Source organism: Micropterus dolomieu, linkage group LG02 (assembly GCF_021292245.1).
Source record: "Micropterus dolomieu isolate WLL.071019.BEF.003 ecotype Adirondacks linkage group LG02, ASM2129224v1, whole genome shotgun sequence".
NCBI lineage: Eukaryota > Metazoa > Chordata > Actinopteri > Centrarchiformes > Centrarchidae > Micropterus > Micropterus dolomieu.
Genome location: NC_060151.1, coordinates 17,166,413 through 17,184,064, shown reverse-complemented (window position 1 = coordinate 17,184,064; position 17,652 = coordinate 17,166,413). Strand labels below are relative to the sequence as shown.

General features: G+C 40.6%; 2 protein-coding genes and 1 long non-coding RNA gene across 8 annotated transcripts in view; 1 reads left to right on the top strand and 2 right to left on the bottom strand.

Annotated features, from left to right (window-relative positions):
- LOC123956785 (centriolar coiled-coil protein of 110 kDa-like) overlaps nucleotides 1–3,829 on the bottom strand; it is a 25,101-nt gene extending 21,272 nt beyond the window's left edge. Inside the window, exons 1-3 of the mRNA XM_046029221.1 lie at nucleotides 3,706–3,829; nucleotides 2,665–2,875; nucleotides 1,486–1,614 (exon numbers count right to left, since the gene is read on the bottom strand). Coding sequence (XP_045885177.1) covers nucleotides 1,486–1,614; nucleotides 2,665–2,875; nucleotides 3,706–3,767 — 402 coding nt within the window. The 5' untranslated portion in view covers nucleotides 3,768–3,829. The remainder of the gene's footprint in view (nucleotides 1–1,485; nucleotides 1,615–2,664; nucleotides 2,876–3,705) is intronic.
- A 1,788-nt stretch (nucleotides 3,830–5,617) lies between these two features.
- On the bottom strand, nucleotides 5,618–9,486 carry LOC123956763. Of its 2 annotated transcripts, none has more exons than XR_006821624.1 (3): nucleotides 9,386–9,486; nucleotides 5,899–6,028; nucleotides 5,618–5,793 (listed from the first exon to the last, which is right to left on the bottom strand). It is a non-coding gene; the product is annotated as an uncharacterized LOC123956763 (long non-coding RNA). The 2 variants fall into 2 exon arrangements; XR_006821629.1 differs by lacking the exon at nucleotides 9,386–9,486 and adding an exon at nucleotides 8,527–8,611.
- The window catches only part of sun1b (Sad1 and UNC84 domain containing 1b), a 33,523-nt gene continuing 23,797 nt past the window's right edge, over nucleotides 7,927–17,652 (top strand). The window contains exons 1-2 of one of the 5 annotated variants that reach the window (XM_046029145.1): nucleotides 11,378–11,603; nucleotides 13,824–13,921. In XM_046029145.1, coding sequence (XP_045885101.1) covers nucleotides 13,839–13,921 — 83 coding nt within the window. In that variant the 5' untranslated portion in view covers nucleotides 11,378–11,603; nucleotides 13,824–13,838. Of the gene's footprint in view, nucleotides 8,072–11,377; nucleotides 11,604–13,188; nucleotides 13,391–13,823; nucleotides 13,922–17,652 lie in introns of those variants that run through there. The other 4 variants (XM_046029157.1, XM_046029139.1, XM_046029166.1 and 1 more) reach the window with 4 other exon arrangements.

The following is a 17,652-nucleotide window of genomic DNA, read 5'->3' as shown; positions in this document are numbered from 1 at the left end:
GAGTGGTAGGCATGCAGCTGGCTGTCCAGGGTGTGGCAGCGCCGGCGAAATCCTGCAGCCAGATGGTCTTGGTGTCCCTTCGGGTTAGGCCCTGAGGCACTAACAGGGCAGCAGGTCTCCTGTACTGGACTGGTACCACAGTGGCTGGATCGACGATTGCCACTCCTGCTAACACCACCCCCATCTACACTGCCCACTGAGCCCCAGTGATCGAAGGACTTTGTGGCCCCTACAAGAGCTTCTCCCCAGTCCGCCATGCCAGCGCCTTCACCTGATCTTCCTGGGCTTCGGGGGATAAGGTCTGCTGGGCCGATAGGAAATGAAATATGGATGTTCCCTGTAGAAACTGGCCGAGGTCTGCGTTTCTGTGGACGGGGACTAATGCTGGACTCTGGACTGGGGAGACGAGCATATTGGTCAGGTAGACTAGGTGAGAGGGAGCCAGATCGTTGGGGACTGGGGTCGTATAGAGTTTGATGCTGAATTTGGGTCTGAGGAGGTCCGATAGGGCTATGGTGCAGACTGAATCCAAACTCAACGCATGTCCCCCCCATGGGACTGCAACTCTTATTCTCCTTGTCAGAGACAGGCTCAGCCGGGGGAGTCCTGGTGACTGCAGGGACAACTTTTGACCCCTGCTGATTCTGCTCTCTCTTCACGTACTCCCTTGATCTCTTAAGAAGGCTGTCCAGACTAATGTCATCCTCCTCTTCCTCCTCACTCTTCTCTTCCCTCTCCACCATCACTTCCTCCACTGCCTTGCAGCCATTGAGGATGGGGGTCTCAGAGCATGGAGTAGCAGGCTGATCACTTGGCTGAGGCCCAAATCCAGGGCCTCCAGGAAGTCCGGGAGAGTCGGTGACCAGGGTGTAGCCACTGACTGTCGCCGATTTAGAAACCGGCAGCTTTTCAACCTCTTCACTTGGTACTTTATATGTCTGTGCAGAGAAAACAATGATGATCAAATGATTGCTCCTTTAAAGAAGGGAATTCATCACTGACATACAAACAATGAAAAGGAAAATAACATCAGATACTGCAGTGTTCCTGGTTAATGAAGGTAATTTTTTTTTATTATTCAAAGACCACATTTCATAACTAGAGCTGATTTGCAAGTGTACACTATTGCTTTGGATGTTGAGTTGACAGAAAAGGGCCATCATCAGGTAAAAAGAAACAGACCTATTTTACATATGGCCACATTTGAGAGTTTATAAATATATAATATATATATAATAAAGTGCCTTAATATTTTCTTTATGAACAGTGAGTAGAAAAATCTATGTTGTACATCTTAATAAGCATTTGGATGTGCCATATTACCTACTTCTTCTATAGAATGGACTTATTTTGCTATTTAATTTCACTTATTCAGTGCACACTGTAAGCCTTCACAATATCATATTGATATTTTATCCCTTTTCCACTGGATCCCAATCCAGACCACACCCAGGCCTGGAACCAGGACCATACTGTGCTACTGACCTGAGCTTGTTCCACTATGTCCTGAAACCTGGCCAAAAGGTTATTCCTCTGCCGGTTCTGCCTGTTCACCTCCAGCTGGACCGCCCTCCGTCTGTGGTCAGATATCTCACTGCGCAGCTCGGCACTCAACTGGAAAAAGAAAATACACACTCTTTTTTTAACACTGATTCAAAAAACGTCTTGATTCAACTTTCTGCTTGGCCAGACTCAAAAGATAACAAATTAGTTGAGAACGAGTTATGACAAGGTTTCCGATGTAAAAAAAAAAAAAAAAAAAGGTATTTATGAGATTTGTTTGTGATTTATTTTCAGTTATTACTTATAACAAAATCACTCTTCTTCCATTATATGTTTGTCTGCTTTGCTTGAGTGGCAGAGAAATCCTCAGCCTCACACTCCTCTCCATCATGTCCCTACTCCTGACAACTTGTTTTGTCAGCAGCCACAAGCAGATGGATTCTCCTGACTAACATCAAAGAGCTCTGGTGTTCCTCGTCATCAATTACCTCCTCTCTCTTTCCCCTGCCAAGTGCTGTTCTGATTGGGACTAGCCAGCCAACGTGTTTCTGTCCAAACTGTATATTATGTAGGTCTCAAAAACAATCATGAGTTTTTCCTTAAATGTTACCTTTAATTTAATTTAAACTGCGATTATGTAGGTCTGTGCACGTCTGTATTTTCTGTCTCAAATACACATCAAAGCATCCATCTTATCAGAATCAGAAAAAACTTTGATAAAGTGCTACATGTAGACCAACATACAGTTGACATAAATAAATGTTAAAAATATTTAAATATGGAATAAACAGATGCAAGCTATCAAAGATTAATACAACTGTATGTGGAGAAAGAACAATGTGGCAGATATTGACATGTGCATTAAGCAATTTAAGCAATGCTCTCTGTTTCTATGGAGCATAGAGATACAAACAGAAAATAGAGATACAAACACACAGCCACAGCAGGACACCGACACTTATACATTTGGTTGGTTTCTAGGGAAACATTTTGTCATTAAAAAGCAAAGCCACCTTTGTGGCATATTTCTTGCACAGTAACGTTACACCTCTTAAAAACACCCATTAGCTACGTCTTCTGTCTACTTTAAAAACTTGAATTGGTTTAGCTACATCTTGTGCTGTGCCTTCAGCATAGGTTCTCTGTTTATTTCTTCCTTACCAGAGGCGAAAGCACAGCTCTTCCATGGAAGCGGATTACAGAGCGAGCCTTCAGGGACCACAGAGGCTCACATGTCGTCTTCTTGAATTTCCCCTCCTCCTGCAGTATGGCCAAACTCCGCAGACAGAACTCCTCGTAGCTTTCCATCTCTGGACACCCACGCATCCACACTCTGAATAGGAAACTCTCACCATGTAGCCTCCTCACCCAGCTGTTAAATTAAACGGAGTGAGTAATTACGTGGACGACCGCGCAAGTCAATGGACGTGTGTGCTTAGACTGCAGTGGGTGTGGATCACCAGAGGAAACCATGTGGAAGAGCAGGACAAATCGCCTACAACAAAAGAGGATCTGTCTGCCCTTAGAGGTTTTATCACTCTCATCACATTCCTGCCATTCCTGTCTATCAGACGTTGCTGGTGACTGACTCTTATTTCGTATGTGACTCATGGAAATGCACATTATGGACTCGTGTGTCTCATCAATACAGGTTCTATTTCTGAAATGTCTATCAACAAATGGATGGTGCGGACCCTTCACACACGTAGTGTAAGTTAACACACAGGGCGTTAGCCGGAGCGCACAGACACTGTATGGGTGAAATTAAAATAGAATTTCAGTGAAATCTGCGTTGTAATTATGTGTCACTCGTTTTCGCTATAGAGTAAATGACCGTCCGTTGGCAGGTGTAGCCAGGTAATCCAACCTGGGTTCTCCTAGTGGTCTTCAGTCGCCCAATTACAGTAACGTTAGCTAACCCACACTGATTCATGACAGCACAGCAACGTTACAGTATCCAGTTATTACAGAGCAAGCTTGACACCGGCAGTTTTGAAGGTATACTCTAATAAGAGAAGCCATTCAGACGTTTTCGGTACAGATGTGCTCTGGCAGAATGACACCAGTAACAAATGCTCGTTGCTCCTTTCTTACCTTCACAAAGGAGAAAAAGTGAAATCCCTTTTCCTTTCTCCCGATGGCGACACGCGCAAAATGTCGCAGAGAAAACAACAAAGAAAGTGGCAACAACATTAACCTCACATTTCTCCTCTCAATCTCGGGTTGCCCATCATCATCATCTTCGTCATCATCGTTTCTCTCATCAACTCTTCCGGGCTCGAACAGCGCCTCCTAGCAACAGCACGTGGGCCACGTCCCAATACGGTCCGCGCGACCTGTCCACGCTGCCTCCTCGCGAGATCATCGATTTAATTCACGGGTCAAAAAACAAATTATTCTAGATGTTGTATGTTTTGTTTATATTATGTGTGCGGTGACTCGTGGCGGGAAGGAGCGAGGTAGGAAGGTAGGAAGTAAAGGATGGAACTGTCAGAAAAACGGAACGAGTGCTTTTTTAACAATGACCTCTCACTACATCTAAAATCACTTAACTTGTGACAAAATAAATATAAAAGATATCCTATTGTTCAATCCACAGGGGGCCAGGGGGCTAAATAAGTTGCTGGGCCCCTATTAACTCCCCATTCTTCCCACTCTCTGTGCATTTTGTAGGCTATTCATATTCTGGCATGGCCGGTTTTGCTTTGTGGTAATCTTATTAAACACAAATTAATTTAGGATTTGTCTCCATGTCTGCAAATCATAAACTGAAATAATGGTCTTAAATATCAATTTGGACATAGGACCTCTATCTCTTAAAGACAGGGCCTGAGCAATGCATTAGGTAACAATAAAGCAGGTCCACATTAGGGTCCAGCTGTTAATGTTTTTTTGTAGTGCATATTTACAATTCCCTAACGAACTTGCAGCCAATGACATTACCACAATAATTGCCAAAGCAATCCCCAGCCTAACACTTGGTGGTCCCCAGGGGATCTGGAGCCCTAAGGAATTTACCCGCTTTGCTGATTGTCATTATCTAAGTATTGTGTGTCATATAATTAGAATATCATCAAAAAGTTGATTTGTTATAATCATCAAAATTAAAAGGAATGAACACTTGAAATATATCAGTCTGTGTGGAATGAATGTATACATTATACAAGTTTCACTTTTTGAATGGAATTACTGAAATAAATCAACTTTTTGATGATATTCTAATTATATGACCAGCACCTGTATGTTCAGCTGTGATAGCTGTTCAATGGCCAATCCAATCAGTAGATCAGCTTACAGCAGCATTCTCCTGCTTTCCTGTTCAGCAGAAGTGGATCTTTTTAGAAAATTCTCATACCAATATGCTGATCCAGGGGACACCAGGAATGATGGAGCTGTTCAAGGTCCTCAAGATATTTGCTGTTCCAAACATCAATGTTATTCTAACGTAACAGTCAATTGGTTTTAGTAATTTGATTCATTTCAAATTTGAGAAATTGTGCTATTTTACAGCATCAAATACAACGGGTCCTACATTATTAGGTAATTTTGTGGAGGGGCTCGGTGTCAAAATAACATTTTTAGATCTTTATTATTTTAGCAAATTGTTGTCACATGAAAGAAATTCCTAAATAAAGGTGGGTTTAATCAAATTACCACAAACTAACTGTTAAACAGACAACCTGGTATTATTAACTGTATATACCTGCAGAGGTTAATTTCTCTGAGCAAGCAGTGAAGCTCTCATGTGATGTCTGCTGCGTACTGTACTTCATATATGGAGAACATGGTACAGAGAGGAAACATACACAATGCACAGAGAGCATGGGGTTTGAATGCTTGCTCAAGAGCCATCTATCAGGTTAATCCAGATCAGCCTGTGGCTCTGTTTCCTGTTTGTGCTGATTTGAATTTTCATTTGTTTGCATTATACATATTTTACATCAATGTGGACTTTTAATTCTGAAATATTAGATTGCAGGTCTGAAGCCCTTTGTATCATTTTATATTGCTGAAAGGCGATGTGAGGAGAGAGTTGCCCCCACCATGCTGGGTAAAATGTACAGCCCCTGACAATGTTTTTCAATTATGTCTTTATTATACTGACACTTAAAAAACACAATATCATGACAACAAGCCATCCCTTATTCAGTTGCAGGCAAATGGCTGCTTTCACAACTCGTCTCTTGAGTGCACAGGTGAACCTGTAGGTTGAGAAATGCGCACATGTTCCTTGTTGTTCTGTAGTATAGATTCAATGTCACTTTCTGTAAACATGTTTTTTTTGGAACCCTGTCACAAAAGTTAAATGATGTTAGTTCTAATATGGGCAACTTTAATCATGTTAGATGGATATCAAGTATACGTTTCATAAGTATACAATTACCCACCGCCTACCTCAAAAGACTGCCGTTTCACCACTACACATGCTGTGGACCGCTCATAACACAGGGCTGTATCCAGATGCTTTGGTTCTTTATTCACCAAAGCTACATGGAACTGGACATAGTGAGAGTCTGGATGGGGACTGAAAAATAAATTATTAATAAGAGTGTGATTTCATCGAGATCTTAACTAATAAGTGCATGCGGGAAAATTATCATTCTATCCTCAGAGACATGGTCATGTATGTGGGACAGCAGTTTCCCACAAACATCCCCTACTGATGAGGTTCTAAACTACTGTCTGTCTGCTCTAAGCTGGGCATGGCTTTCTCGATCTCTGGAGGGCAGTATGAGCATACTTTTATTCATTTTCTATGTCTAAAAGAAAAAACAAAGTCATATGAGGAACAACTGACACACAATCATAAAAAATTCAGTGTAAACCATTTTAAACCATTGCTTCTTGCTCTAGGCCACCATGCCTCGTGCTGCTCTTAGACAACTCTCACTCTAAATAGGCATCTGTTTGGCTGGAGCCACTATCCAGCGGAAACCTTTGCCAAACTACAAATACAGTCATGAGTGAGGAAACCATGTTAGCAGAATTGTAGTGTTTTATTTTCTTACAGTGTTCATCTGGCTGCACAGACAGAAGGTAGAGCGTATGGGCTACACCACAAATATTAAGATCTTCATAGTCATAGACAGTCAACGTGCACTAACGGCTCTCTACACACTAGGAGCGACATGCAAAAGCAGAGCAGTAAACTGCACACAAGCTAAATCATGGGGTCACATTGCCATCATTCCACAAATGACAGGTGTCCCGTTTTTTAGGTATTTTATGTTTAAAGATATTTTTTGCTGGTCGTTAAACAGGGGTCTCAAAGTAGCCTACTGTGGGTGTGAACTCAAAACATTTGACAACTTCCAGATTCTCGACAGAGAGATAAAATTACCATAGGCTTAAGATAAAAAAAAATTTTAAACACTGAAAAGATCACTTTTTGAAAGCATGTGTTAAAAATGTTCTGAAAAATAGCATGCAACAAGAAATGTTAAATAACAAAATGCTTTCAGAAAGGTTTATGCACAATCAGAAAACATGCAATGTAAACGTAGAAGAAACAAATGTGCTTTGTCCAAAAAGAGTAACTTAAGCTTAAAAAACAAGCTACTGGTTACTGCATTATATTCCATTATATTTTTATATTTTGAATTGTCACCTGCCACCTGATTTGTGTTTCCCTTTAGTTAAATAAATACATTTCCACCATAAATTGGTGCAGAAAACTTCTCCAAAATGCAGGAAATTAAATGCTGCCACTCATATACATATTTCAGCATTGAATATTTCTTCAATATAGTATTAACATATCTTCTCTCCCTGTTCTTGTGAACCGAATATTATGTATCCTCACGTCTCCTGAGCTAAGTGTATTGTCACACCCGTAATCTGAAGTCCTCACTGCTTTTCAACAGAAAGTGACGCCCTTGGTCAAAGTTGTACTTTAGTGAGTAAAGTAAGCAGATTACTGACAGTTAAAGTAATTTGTTGCAATCAATCACTGGAAATTTATTACTAAGACTGTATTTTTGGAGCACTTTTTATAGCACTGTGATATTCTTAGCTACCATTTCGCTATAATTAACAGAGCTGAAAATAAAATACGCCAGTTCGATTTCTTCAGTGTTTTCTTTGTTTGAGTTTACTTATTTAATCAAGTCATTTTTGTTTTGTGGAGTCACATCACAGATACATAGAGTTACCTTGACCCAACTGTAAAAACTAGAGACTTGATATATTCATTAATTCAAAGCCTATTATCTGCCAGGCTTCACTTGAGAGAAGGTTTAATATGTATTTACTACTTCTTTTTAGTATTTCGTTCCACCACTGGTAGTAGCATTAGCTGTTGTTTTTGTAAGCGGCCACTAGGTGATGCTGTTTTATCTCGAAAGTTAGTTTTGAGATCCCATATATGGTCCTTTTTACCAAATAAGGATTGACGCATGTGACGCCGGCGTCGCAACGGAAAATATGATCGCGTGCGGGAAAGGCGAACGTTAGAGGTCCTCTTTTCACCGGAGTAATGTCCTGCTTGTGAAGCTTTGACGAACTGGATTTGGATTCAACACACAACAAGATAAAGCCATTTGACGGTCCCCAGTGTCAGAGCCAACATGTGAGTAGTATAAACTTAGGTGCTGATGTCAATTACGTCACGTGTGTGCTATCCTGAACTGTCATGAGAGGAGACAACATATCTCCAGATTTTTTGGATCGTCGTTAACGTTTTGTACTGTGATGCAGTATTTTGGGGGAACACGGGCTGTGTCTTCCTTGATTAGTCCTCTCTGCATAGGTTTTACTTAGAAGAAGCATATTGACATAAAGAGAGAAGCCCATAACGATTTGAACCCCCGAAAGTGACTTCAGCTTTTGTTTTTATTTTTTTCCTGACCAGTAGGATACAGTTAGTAGCAGGGAGCTAAGCTAATTTCCTGGTCACTGGACAATTTACAAATGGATTAATTAAAATACCACTTTCTCCATCTGCAGTAATGGAAAGGCGTATTAAATTATCTTGCAAGCAATTAACACCCTTCCTGCCTGTTGTGGCTATTTCCCTGAACTTACCATCAGCAAACTATCCATGCGTAGCTAGGGGCTTCAACCCTGTAATGTTACACTTCCGCTTTCATTTAAATCCGGGAGACAGTCGCATTTTGTAAGCTATTTTGATAAGTGATAAGCATGTGAATGTGTTATCCCTGGTCCTAGGCTGGTCCAGGTACAGAGGACAGGAGTCATGACTTGAAGAAGAGGTGTGTTGCCATTTGCTGGAAAGTAACAAGTATTTTTAGGTGGTTGTACTTTATGTATTTCCATTTTTATGCTTCGTAATTCAGAGGGAAACATTGTATTTTTATTGTACAAAAGCTATAGTTAAGCAGTTACTTTTTCTGATTAATATGCTGTATAAACACCTAAGCTTTTGCATTGTTGAAGAGAAAACTAGCAGTTTAAAACCTTTTTTGGCTTGTGACCCCTTACAAAAAAGCACTGTTTGTTGTTGGCAGTTCTACCCTAAGAGACTCTCCCCCCTCTAAACACCAACATGGCTTAATTTAAAAAAAGTTTGAGGCCCAAAGATGTAAAATTATGCAGTATTTCACAGAAAAAAGCATGCTGTCCCCACAATTTAAACCAAACTATACGTAAAACTAGATTCACTTTGACCAGCTACAGCAGTAAATTCTGCTTACTCATTGATGAATCCAAATTAACAATATATTATTTGATATATAACATACTCATACACAAGTAGAGGGTCATTTTCTGTGGAACTAGTATTTTTCCTGATCACACTTTTGTTCTTTTACTTAAGTGGGATTTTTAAATGCAGAGCTTGTAATGGGATATTTTGATACATTTTACTCAAGTAAAGGATCTAAATGCTTCCTCCACCGCTAGGTATTGCTCATCTGAAACTCACCTGTATGAGAGAATTTTGATAGAAGTAGGCCTAGTCTTATCTAGGCTGAAACAGGGTGTGAACAATGCTGGTGTTTAGTCTTTGGCAGAAGAACAGGCTGCCTTTTGCTGTTTATCTTCAAAAGTTGTGATGAGATTGGGTCCAAAGTCCATCTGAATAAGGCTGCTGTCCAGCAGATGGCGCCTCGCCCAAGACTGTTTATGCGCTCATTAATGTTTGAGGTTGGATTTTGAACCAGAGATGGTTTGTTATAAACTATAGTGTTATGCCCCCCTGTTCCCAAAACATACATAATAATATAATAGTAGAGTACTGGTTTTCTTAGTTTTTTATATAGTATAACAGTGGTGGAAGAAGTACTTAACTAAAAGTAGCATTACATTGTAAAAATACTCTGTCAGAAGTAACAGCCCTGCATTGAAATTGTACTTGAGTAAAAGTACATAAATATTTTCCAGCTAAATATACTTAAAGTTTCAAAAGTAAAATTACTCACTTTGCCAAATTACATTATGGATCCTTCAAAGTCCTGTAAGCTGTTTTATTTTATGCACACAAGATATGTGAGTTAGTATTTTGTGCAGCTAGACAAAAGGTTTTTAAAATCTTTTTTGGGCACTTCAGGGACTCTCCTTTTAGTTTCTCGCAGAACAATTTATAACTTTGTCACTGTTAGTAGTACATAATGACTTTACTCAAATTACCAGCTTTACGAACTCCTACCTGAGTAGGTCTAATCAGACAGAACTGAAAAAACATATGTGTGGTTATTTGGGACAATTCATTTAAAACAACACATATTTAGTTGTATGTTTTGTATGTAAAATCAATGTAGTAAAAAAGTAAAAAATTTCCCTCTGAAATGTAGCCTAGTGGAGTAGAAGTATGAAGTAACAAAGTGGATATACTCAAGTACTTTAAATTTGTACTTTAGCACAGTAATTGAATAAATGTAATGAATTACTTTCCATCACTGGTTTTTGCATCCTCTTTGGTACTGCTCCTACTCTATCTGTTTTCTTTCTTGATAACTCTTTCTCTGCTCTGGCAATAGGACTGCAGCCCCCAGTTTTCGACATGCACAATAAAAGCATTCCTGCAAAACAGCAAGTGTGCTCAGTGGACTTGGAAAATAATCAATATTTTTTTTTGTTTGTGTATTTTTACACTGCTCAGTGTTTTATCTTGACATCACAATCGCCAAACATTTTGTTAGGGGGACAAAAGTAATAACTGTTTTTCTATTGCATTAGTCCAGTGGTTCATAGGTCAAATCCCATTTTAAAATACTTGCAGGAACAAAACTGCAACAGCTTTGCAACTGATGCCAACTTTTTCCTAATGCAGTCTAGGGATTAGTTGTTGCAAGACTGTTTCGGTGCTGAACAGGGCATAAACTAGACAGGGCATTAGCTAACACTGAGGCCATGTGATTTATTTTTTTATACACTTTCCATTCTGGGTCTGGTCGAAATATTTCTGTGGGGGTAGGGTTGCTTTGGGGGGATTTGAACTCATGACCTCAAGATTTAAAGAATCCTGGGTCCCTGCAATTAAAAAAATGGCAGAATATAGCACTGTATACCATTTTTGATCTTGCACTTAAAATAAAATGAGAAAATCCCAGATTATTATATTATTATAACAATATTTTTTATTATTATTATTACATCATCGATCAGTCATGCCTTCAGGACTGTGTTTATGCTTGTTTTGATGACAGATGTGATGCGGTGAGCTTCAGTGTCAGTTGAGATCTGCTCCAGGGGTTCACTATCAACTTAAACAATAGTGTGTTATCTCTCTCAGTGCACCGAGCGCCAGCAGCTGTCCGGTTCATGCCGTTGCACCAGTGCTGCGTTCCTCCAATAGATTTAAAGTGTGCGCCCTGGCCGACAATAGAGGGGCCTGGGAGTGGGAGGATCAGCTCGGCAGCGATCCTTCTGGCTTTGTTACGCCTGGGAAGCCATTTTGGATATCTGCTTGTTGTGCACTAGCATAACACTCACAAGCTACTTGCAAACTTTTGTGTTTTTTTTACGAGAAATAGAACGCTTAGGATCTGTGGGTCCGCAGTAATAAATAACCTTTTGGTTTCCCGTGCGTCGGGATGCTGGCAGAAGTTTGCGCATATTTCGTGATAGTAATGCGTGGATCTTTTACCTTTTGGATTACGCTATTAACGAATAATAACATACATGGACATTAAACTCAACGGGCAAGTTGACATGCTGCTAATGTATATGTTAATATAGCTTCAATTTTCTGTTGTGAATGTCTCGTTTCGTTGTATTCAGATCTATTTTGTCCTTGCTGAGCTCCTTTACTCACAACTAACGCAATCTCAGGCCTTATTTCCTAGAGTGATTTTTACTGCGACGTTATTACAGTTAAATATTTTATCCATTATTAAAAGTGGCCAGTGAGCCCGTGCTTTGACTGGTAAATGTCGAAATGAACGTGTGTGAAAGATCAGTGGGAATAGTGCGTCGCTGCTCAAAGCCTGTAAGTCGGTGCTTCCATGAGTGACGGCGTTGTTTAAATGCATGACGTCTAAATTTAGCTCTGTGCAACGTGATAATGTTACAGGGCTTATATGCCATTTGGCCGGACACTATCTTTACTATTATTAACCTTTTAAGTATGTGTTTTGATCGGCACCAGTCTGAGACGCTGTTTTGACAGTAGGCGGAGTCACAGGAGTCTTTGGCCCTCTTCTCGCAGGTAGCATGCGTAAAGGAGCTACAGCAAAACAAACGTGTGAGGAGAAATGCAAGGCTGTTTAGATTGTAGGTGTGTTTGTGGGATGCCTGCATGGTCTTACTCAGCCTGTCTCTTGAATTATGAGCTTACGGATTAAGTGCTATACTGTTTTAGTATTTCTGAAGAAGAGTCACCTGCTAAGATAAAAGACTGTGGAGCAGAAATTGCTCTTTATTAACAGCACCTGTGGTCAGACTACAGTACAGTCAGGTTGACCGGTAAGAAGGTTAAAGTTGATTTACTGTAGGAGGTATTGGTGTTTTGATTTTGGAGCCCATCTTCAGCTCTCGCATCATCGTTCATTGCACCAGTTGACAAGTTTAAATAAACTAATCCTGGCTGAATTAAAGTGGTCCCCTTGGCTTTTGGCTATTTGTTTCTGTTTATCCCTCTTTTCGGCTTGGAGACTTGGATGCGGATTTGAAACATGATTAAGATTATGGGTTGAGATTTTGGTGGTGGATTTTAGGGAAAGCCATCTGTTTTATTTACCATTGCTGTTTCTGCATTATCTCTCTGTTTGGCTGAAGAGAAGTTGGGAGTCGGAGTTTCCTTCTTGCTCAGGATATATGAGGAAGTTCTGTGGTCACATTGATACAGTAGCATGCGGCACAGTTACTCATTTGCCTGTTTATTAGGTACACCTCGCTAAAACTGTCCTGCAATAAATCCTCCCTTCATGAAGGTTATAATGTTTAGTTTTTGATTAAACTGTTTCTGAGAGGCAGTGTTTCAACTTTTTCATTTTGGAAGCTGTAGTTTGTTTCTATTATTATTTACTGTACACCTCTGCAATATTCTACAGCAGTTATTTAGACTGCATTAGTTTTAGCTAGGTGTACCTTATAAACTGGCAACTGAATGTATTATGGTAGCAGTGTTTGCATAGCTTGTTTACATAATGCCGGTTCCACTATGAGAAGCTCAGCCCTCAGACCAGTTGTTTCCCGCCCATTGCCTAAAACTCAGCCCCACCCATTGCTGTTTTACTTGTTTCATAATACTGCCCTTTCTGTGTGTGGAGCTTAACCAAGAAGTCACTGTTGGAGTTAGCTGTCCTGGTGAGGAGTCTGCCCAATACAACGGGAGAGAGGATCGTCATTCTCTGTGTCCTGTCTCTACCGGCCATTCGGTTGCTGCCTGTTTTCCATCTGGAGGAGAAGACACGAGTCATTCTTTACAGCTTCCCCCTTGTCCGTAGCCTCCGTCAAACAACCAGCCAGAGCCAACATGCGGGAAGAGGTCGGCCAACTCTCGTCTACTGTTAGAGCCACAGTAGCATTGTTCTGTTTCTGGGGGGGAATGTACAGCAGCTCTCATTAGGGCTTGCCTGGGCTGTGCTTTCTCACATGCTTCGCAGAAACCGGTGGTTGTGTTTTCTTGGAGAGCAGCCCAGTGAATAGCGCTAGAATTGATGTGAGAAGAGGCAGGGAGTTTACCAGTGCTGTATTGTATTTAATGTGTAGATGCGGTTCTGAATCTGTTTTAAAAATACAACTACACCGTGGCCGGTCTTGAGCTCATTAGCAGAACTAATTTGTCTGCTGGAGACAGGCTGAATGAGGCAGTGCATGTTTTTGGGAGCGTGTATGGAAGTTAGTTTGTGCTTGTTATCCCCCTCCACCATGTCAGCTTTGGCTAAAGAGTCCTTTTCCTTGCATTCCGACTCTCGCAGTCTGAACAAAGAAGAATGACCATGGATTTTTCCCAACTGCACACATATACGCCTCCACAGTGTGCCCCAGAGAACACCGGCTATACCTACTCTCTCAGGTGAGACCTCCGTGCTGTGTTGCGGTACGCTGGCTGCAGCAATGAACAGTCAGGCCTATGTCATTTCAGTTACACCCAGCCTGTCATTTGTGACTCCACGCAGTTCAGAGACTTAACTCTAAAGGAAGCTAAACTGTCCTTGAGACCCTGCTGTTGCATTTTAATCAGTTTTAAGGCTTTCCAAGTGCAGTGTCAACCAGCTAATTCATAATCCATTTGCTCAGGTCTTGTTTCCCCCTGATCAGAGTATGCTACTGAGCATTGTCAACCTTGATGCTAATATAATAACTGTTGTCAGTTTACTTGTGTCATTATGACTGTAATATAATGAGCGGTTTATAGGCTGACAAATTATGCCAGAGGTTGTTTTACACTCACTACTAGTGTGTTGGTTTTCTGTGTCCTGCTGAAAGACAAAACCTTTAAGAGCATTGAGCCAACTGTACATTGTTTTTATGATGCAGTCTCTTTGTGTGATTGGAAATTGGCTACAAATACAATTACAGCATGAAATGTTGACATTTTGATGTTTTTTGTTTTTTTTTTAACTTTCAGAAGCTTTGTAGGTCAGGTACTTTTTTCTTTTCTCCCCCTAAAAAAAACTCCTGTGGTTTTGATGACTCAGCATCATGAGTCAGTTGGTGTGTGTTTATGCTTAGTGGGAAATTGGGGGAGTCTTGCACAGAGAAAAAGCGCATGTACACTAGATTTCTCTATACATACTTTTACTATATTGTAGAATCAAGGAAGCACGGTCAGCTTTGCATACATAGTATACCATTCCTTTAACATCAACCCTCTCCCATCATCTTCCTCATCCATGCGTTGCTTCATGAGCTCCTCATCATAGATCATATTTTAGGTGTGGTCGACACTTCACCAGAACGGTCTGTGCATGTGGAGGAATGTTGTCTTTCAGTGGTGTCACCGAAGATGTCTGCACCACTCAGAAGAGAACAGAAGAGAAAGGCATTTGCAAAGGGTGTGTAGGTCAGGGTATGAAATACCATCTTGTCCTGCGCTTTCCCTCACTTTCTGACTTCAGGGGAAGGACGAGTTATTGCATGACATTTGGACACAGAGGCCTCCAGTCAGTTAAGTCAGAGTATGAAGGTGTCTTGTAAAAGACACGAGTTTTAGCAAAGAACTCGCTTAAAGTTTATAGCTCTAGTGTCTTGCAGAATGCATATCAGAAAGTAGAATCTTTTTCCAGTTCTTTTTCCTCAACAAAATAAATATCATAATAGAAAAAATAAGTGTTGATTCATTTGTGACTCAAATTAATTAAAGTAAACATTTACTGTATGTTTGTTATTTATGTCATTGAACATTATATCGCAATAAATATCGTTTTATCGACTAGCTCTAGGTTGTGGGATGGCACTGATGCGCAGTGGTACCATTGGTGGTACCCATTTCCCTGTTGTGGTGGTGAGGTGCTGATGTTGTATTGTGACATAAATGGCAAAACAAAATGCACAGACGTTTAACATCCTCATGATATCGCTTCAATTTCGATGCACACAAAGTGCATTCCAGAAAAAGTGAAATCCAGTCTTGGTAACTAGTCTTACGAGTTTCACTCAGGCAAAGAAAGATGTACCAAAGCTTGTTTGACACTGCTGTGGAATCTGTCAGGTAGACGGAAAGGCAGAAACAAGCTAATCGTGTTCCTTTGAATGCAGTCAGCTGAGAAGCTATTAATGAACCCCACAGTCACAACCGTGGCCCTGATCCCAGGATTAGACTAATAGTTTATGCTTCTTGACCAGCTAGTTTAGAGATCTGTGGTTTTTATTAGCCTGTGTGTGCTGCAGCTGAGCAGCTAATGATTTCTCAGCTCTCCTGGGAAAACACACCTGATGGAATTTAAATCTGCTAAGTGAAGGCGGTTACTTGTAAATAGCAGAACAGCCAGACTGTAAATGTTGGATTTGATGCTTGGTCAAAGTTCAGAAATATCAACCCAGCAGAGAGTCTGACAGCTGATTGTGTTCAGACTTTACAGGGTGTCTGTGGCCTTTTGTGAGTACAAGAGAGAGCAGGGCAGATATGGACGAGGTCAGGTGACAGAAACCGTTGGCCCATCTGTTGTCAAAACTCAAAAGAGCAGCGACAAGTTTTGTGGCATTGAACGGTCCAAGAGAAAGAGGGAGAGGAGGCCAGCCAACCACGTCCTCTCTGTCCGTGCTCACAGCTCAACCAACACAACGTGGACCACCAACCTTGTGTTGTGTTCATTTAATTAATATTCTAAAGAGAGGGAAAGGTGTTTGTTAATAGATTTATAACCTAACAAGGTTTTTATTAGTGAATTGGGAGATTTCTGTGCTCTCACTTCCTCACAGCTGCTCTCACTCTGCTCTTTACTGGACTCATTCAGTGATTTCAGTAAGGTCGTCTATAAGGCTTGACCTCACACTCACTCATTGCCTGCTTTGAGTGAGTGTGCCTGCTTCTAGTAGAAAACTACAAGGTCTTGAAGCTAACTTTCAGTTCACAGGTCTAAAATAATGCAGATAAATTTAGGAAGCCTTTAATTTTAGAGGTTGTGGTTTCTATCCTATTCATATGGTTTACATTTAATCCATGCATTACTTGCATTTAAATGTAAACTTTTGCAAAACCTTGGATCTAAAGTTATAAAAACATTTACTTCTGAAAACGTATGGCACCAATCTATCATTCATTTTGCCTCTTAGGCTTTTCTTTAAAATAGGTGACATTTGTGAGGTAGTCATCCATATTTGGGAAGTATTTATTTATGTTTTCAGTCTTTTTCTCCTAGAAATAATATATATAGGGGGAAATAAAATCCTTTGTTATGATATTTAGACAAAACTGTTTTTTGTAAACTGGAAGTAACTCTCAGATTGCTAATGGAAGAGGGTGGAGAGATGTGCTGGAATAGATGGAAATGCTAATGACTAATCATTTGAATTAATGTGTATCCTCATCATTTGTAATATCCATACATTTACACACATGCTCTCTCTAATACGCTGCTGGCTAAAAGTGGTCTACACTCCATCGATAAAGCTTTGTGATTTGCATCCCAGCTGGGAGGTGGTGCAGTGGTTCTTTACACACTGTGGTTCAGCATTGGGCTGTTCCAGCTCTTGAAAGACAGACTGACTGCACTCAAGTCCTCAGTGAAAGCAGGTGTGTGTGTGTGCTGTTCCAGCTCTTGAAAGACAGACTGACTGCACTCAAGTCCTCAGTGAAAGCAGGTGTGTGTGTGTGTGTGTGTGTGTGTGTGTGTGTGTGTGTGTGTGTGTGTGTGTGTGTGTGTGTGTGTGTGTGTGTGTGTGTGTGTGTGTGTGTGTGTGTGTGTGTGTGTGTGTGTGTGTGTGTTTTAACTCACACAGATATTCATATTTTATGATGGTGGAAGTGGGTCAGTGGGGCTGGGGCCTCTGGTTGGAGTGTTTTTCCCCCCACAAGTGATAGCTGTGACAGTAGAAAGCAGCACCAGTTGTCGAGTTATCTGATGTCGTCTGTGAACAGCAGCAGCAGATACCTTGTATGTGTGATGTGAGGTGGAAAACATACAAAGTCAAACTTCCATCGTTCCAAAGATCTTTTGAAATGCAAACAAAAAAACATGTGTAAAAGTGGTTGAGACTGCAATTTTATTTTTATGACTTTAACATACACTACCGTTCAAAAGTTTGGGGTCACCCAAACAATTTTGTGTTTTCCTGAAAAGTCACACTTATTCACCACCATAC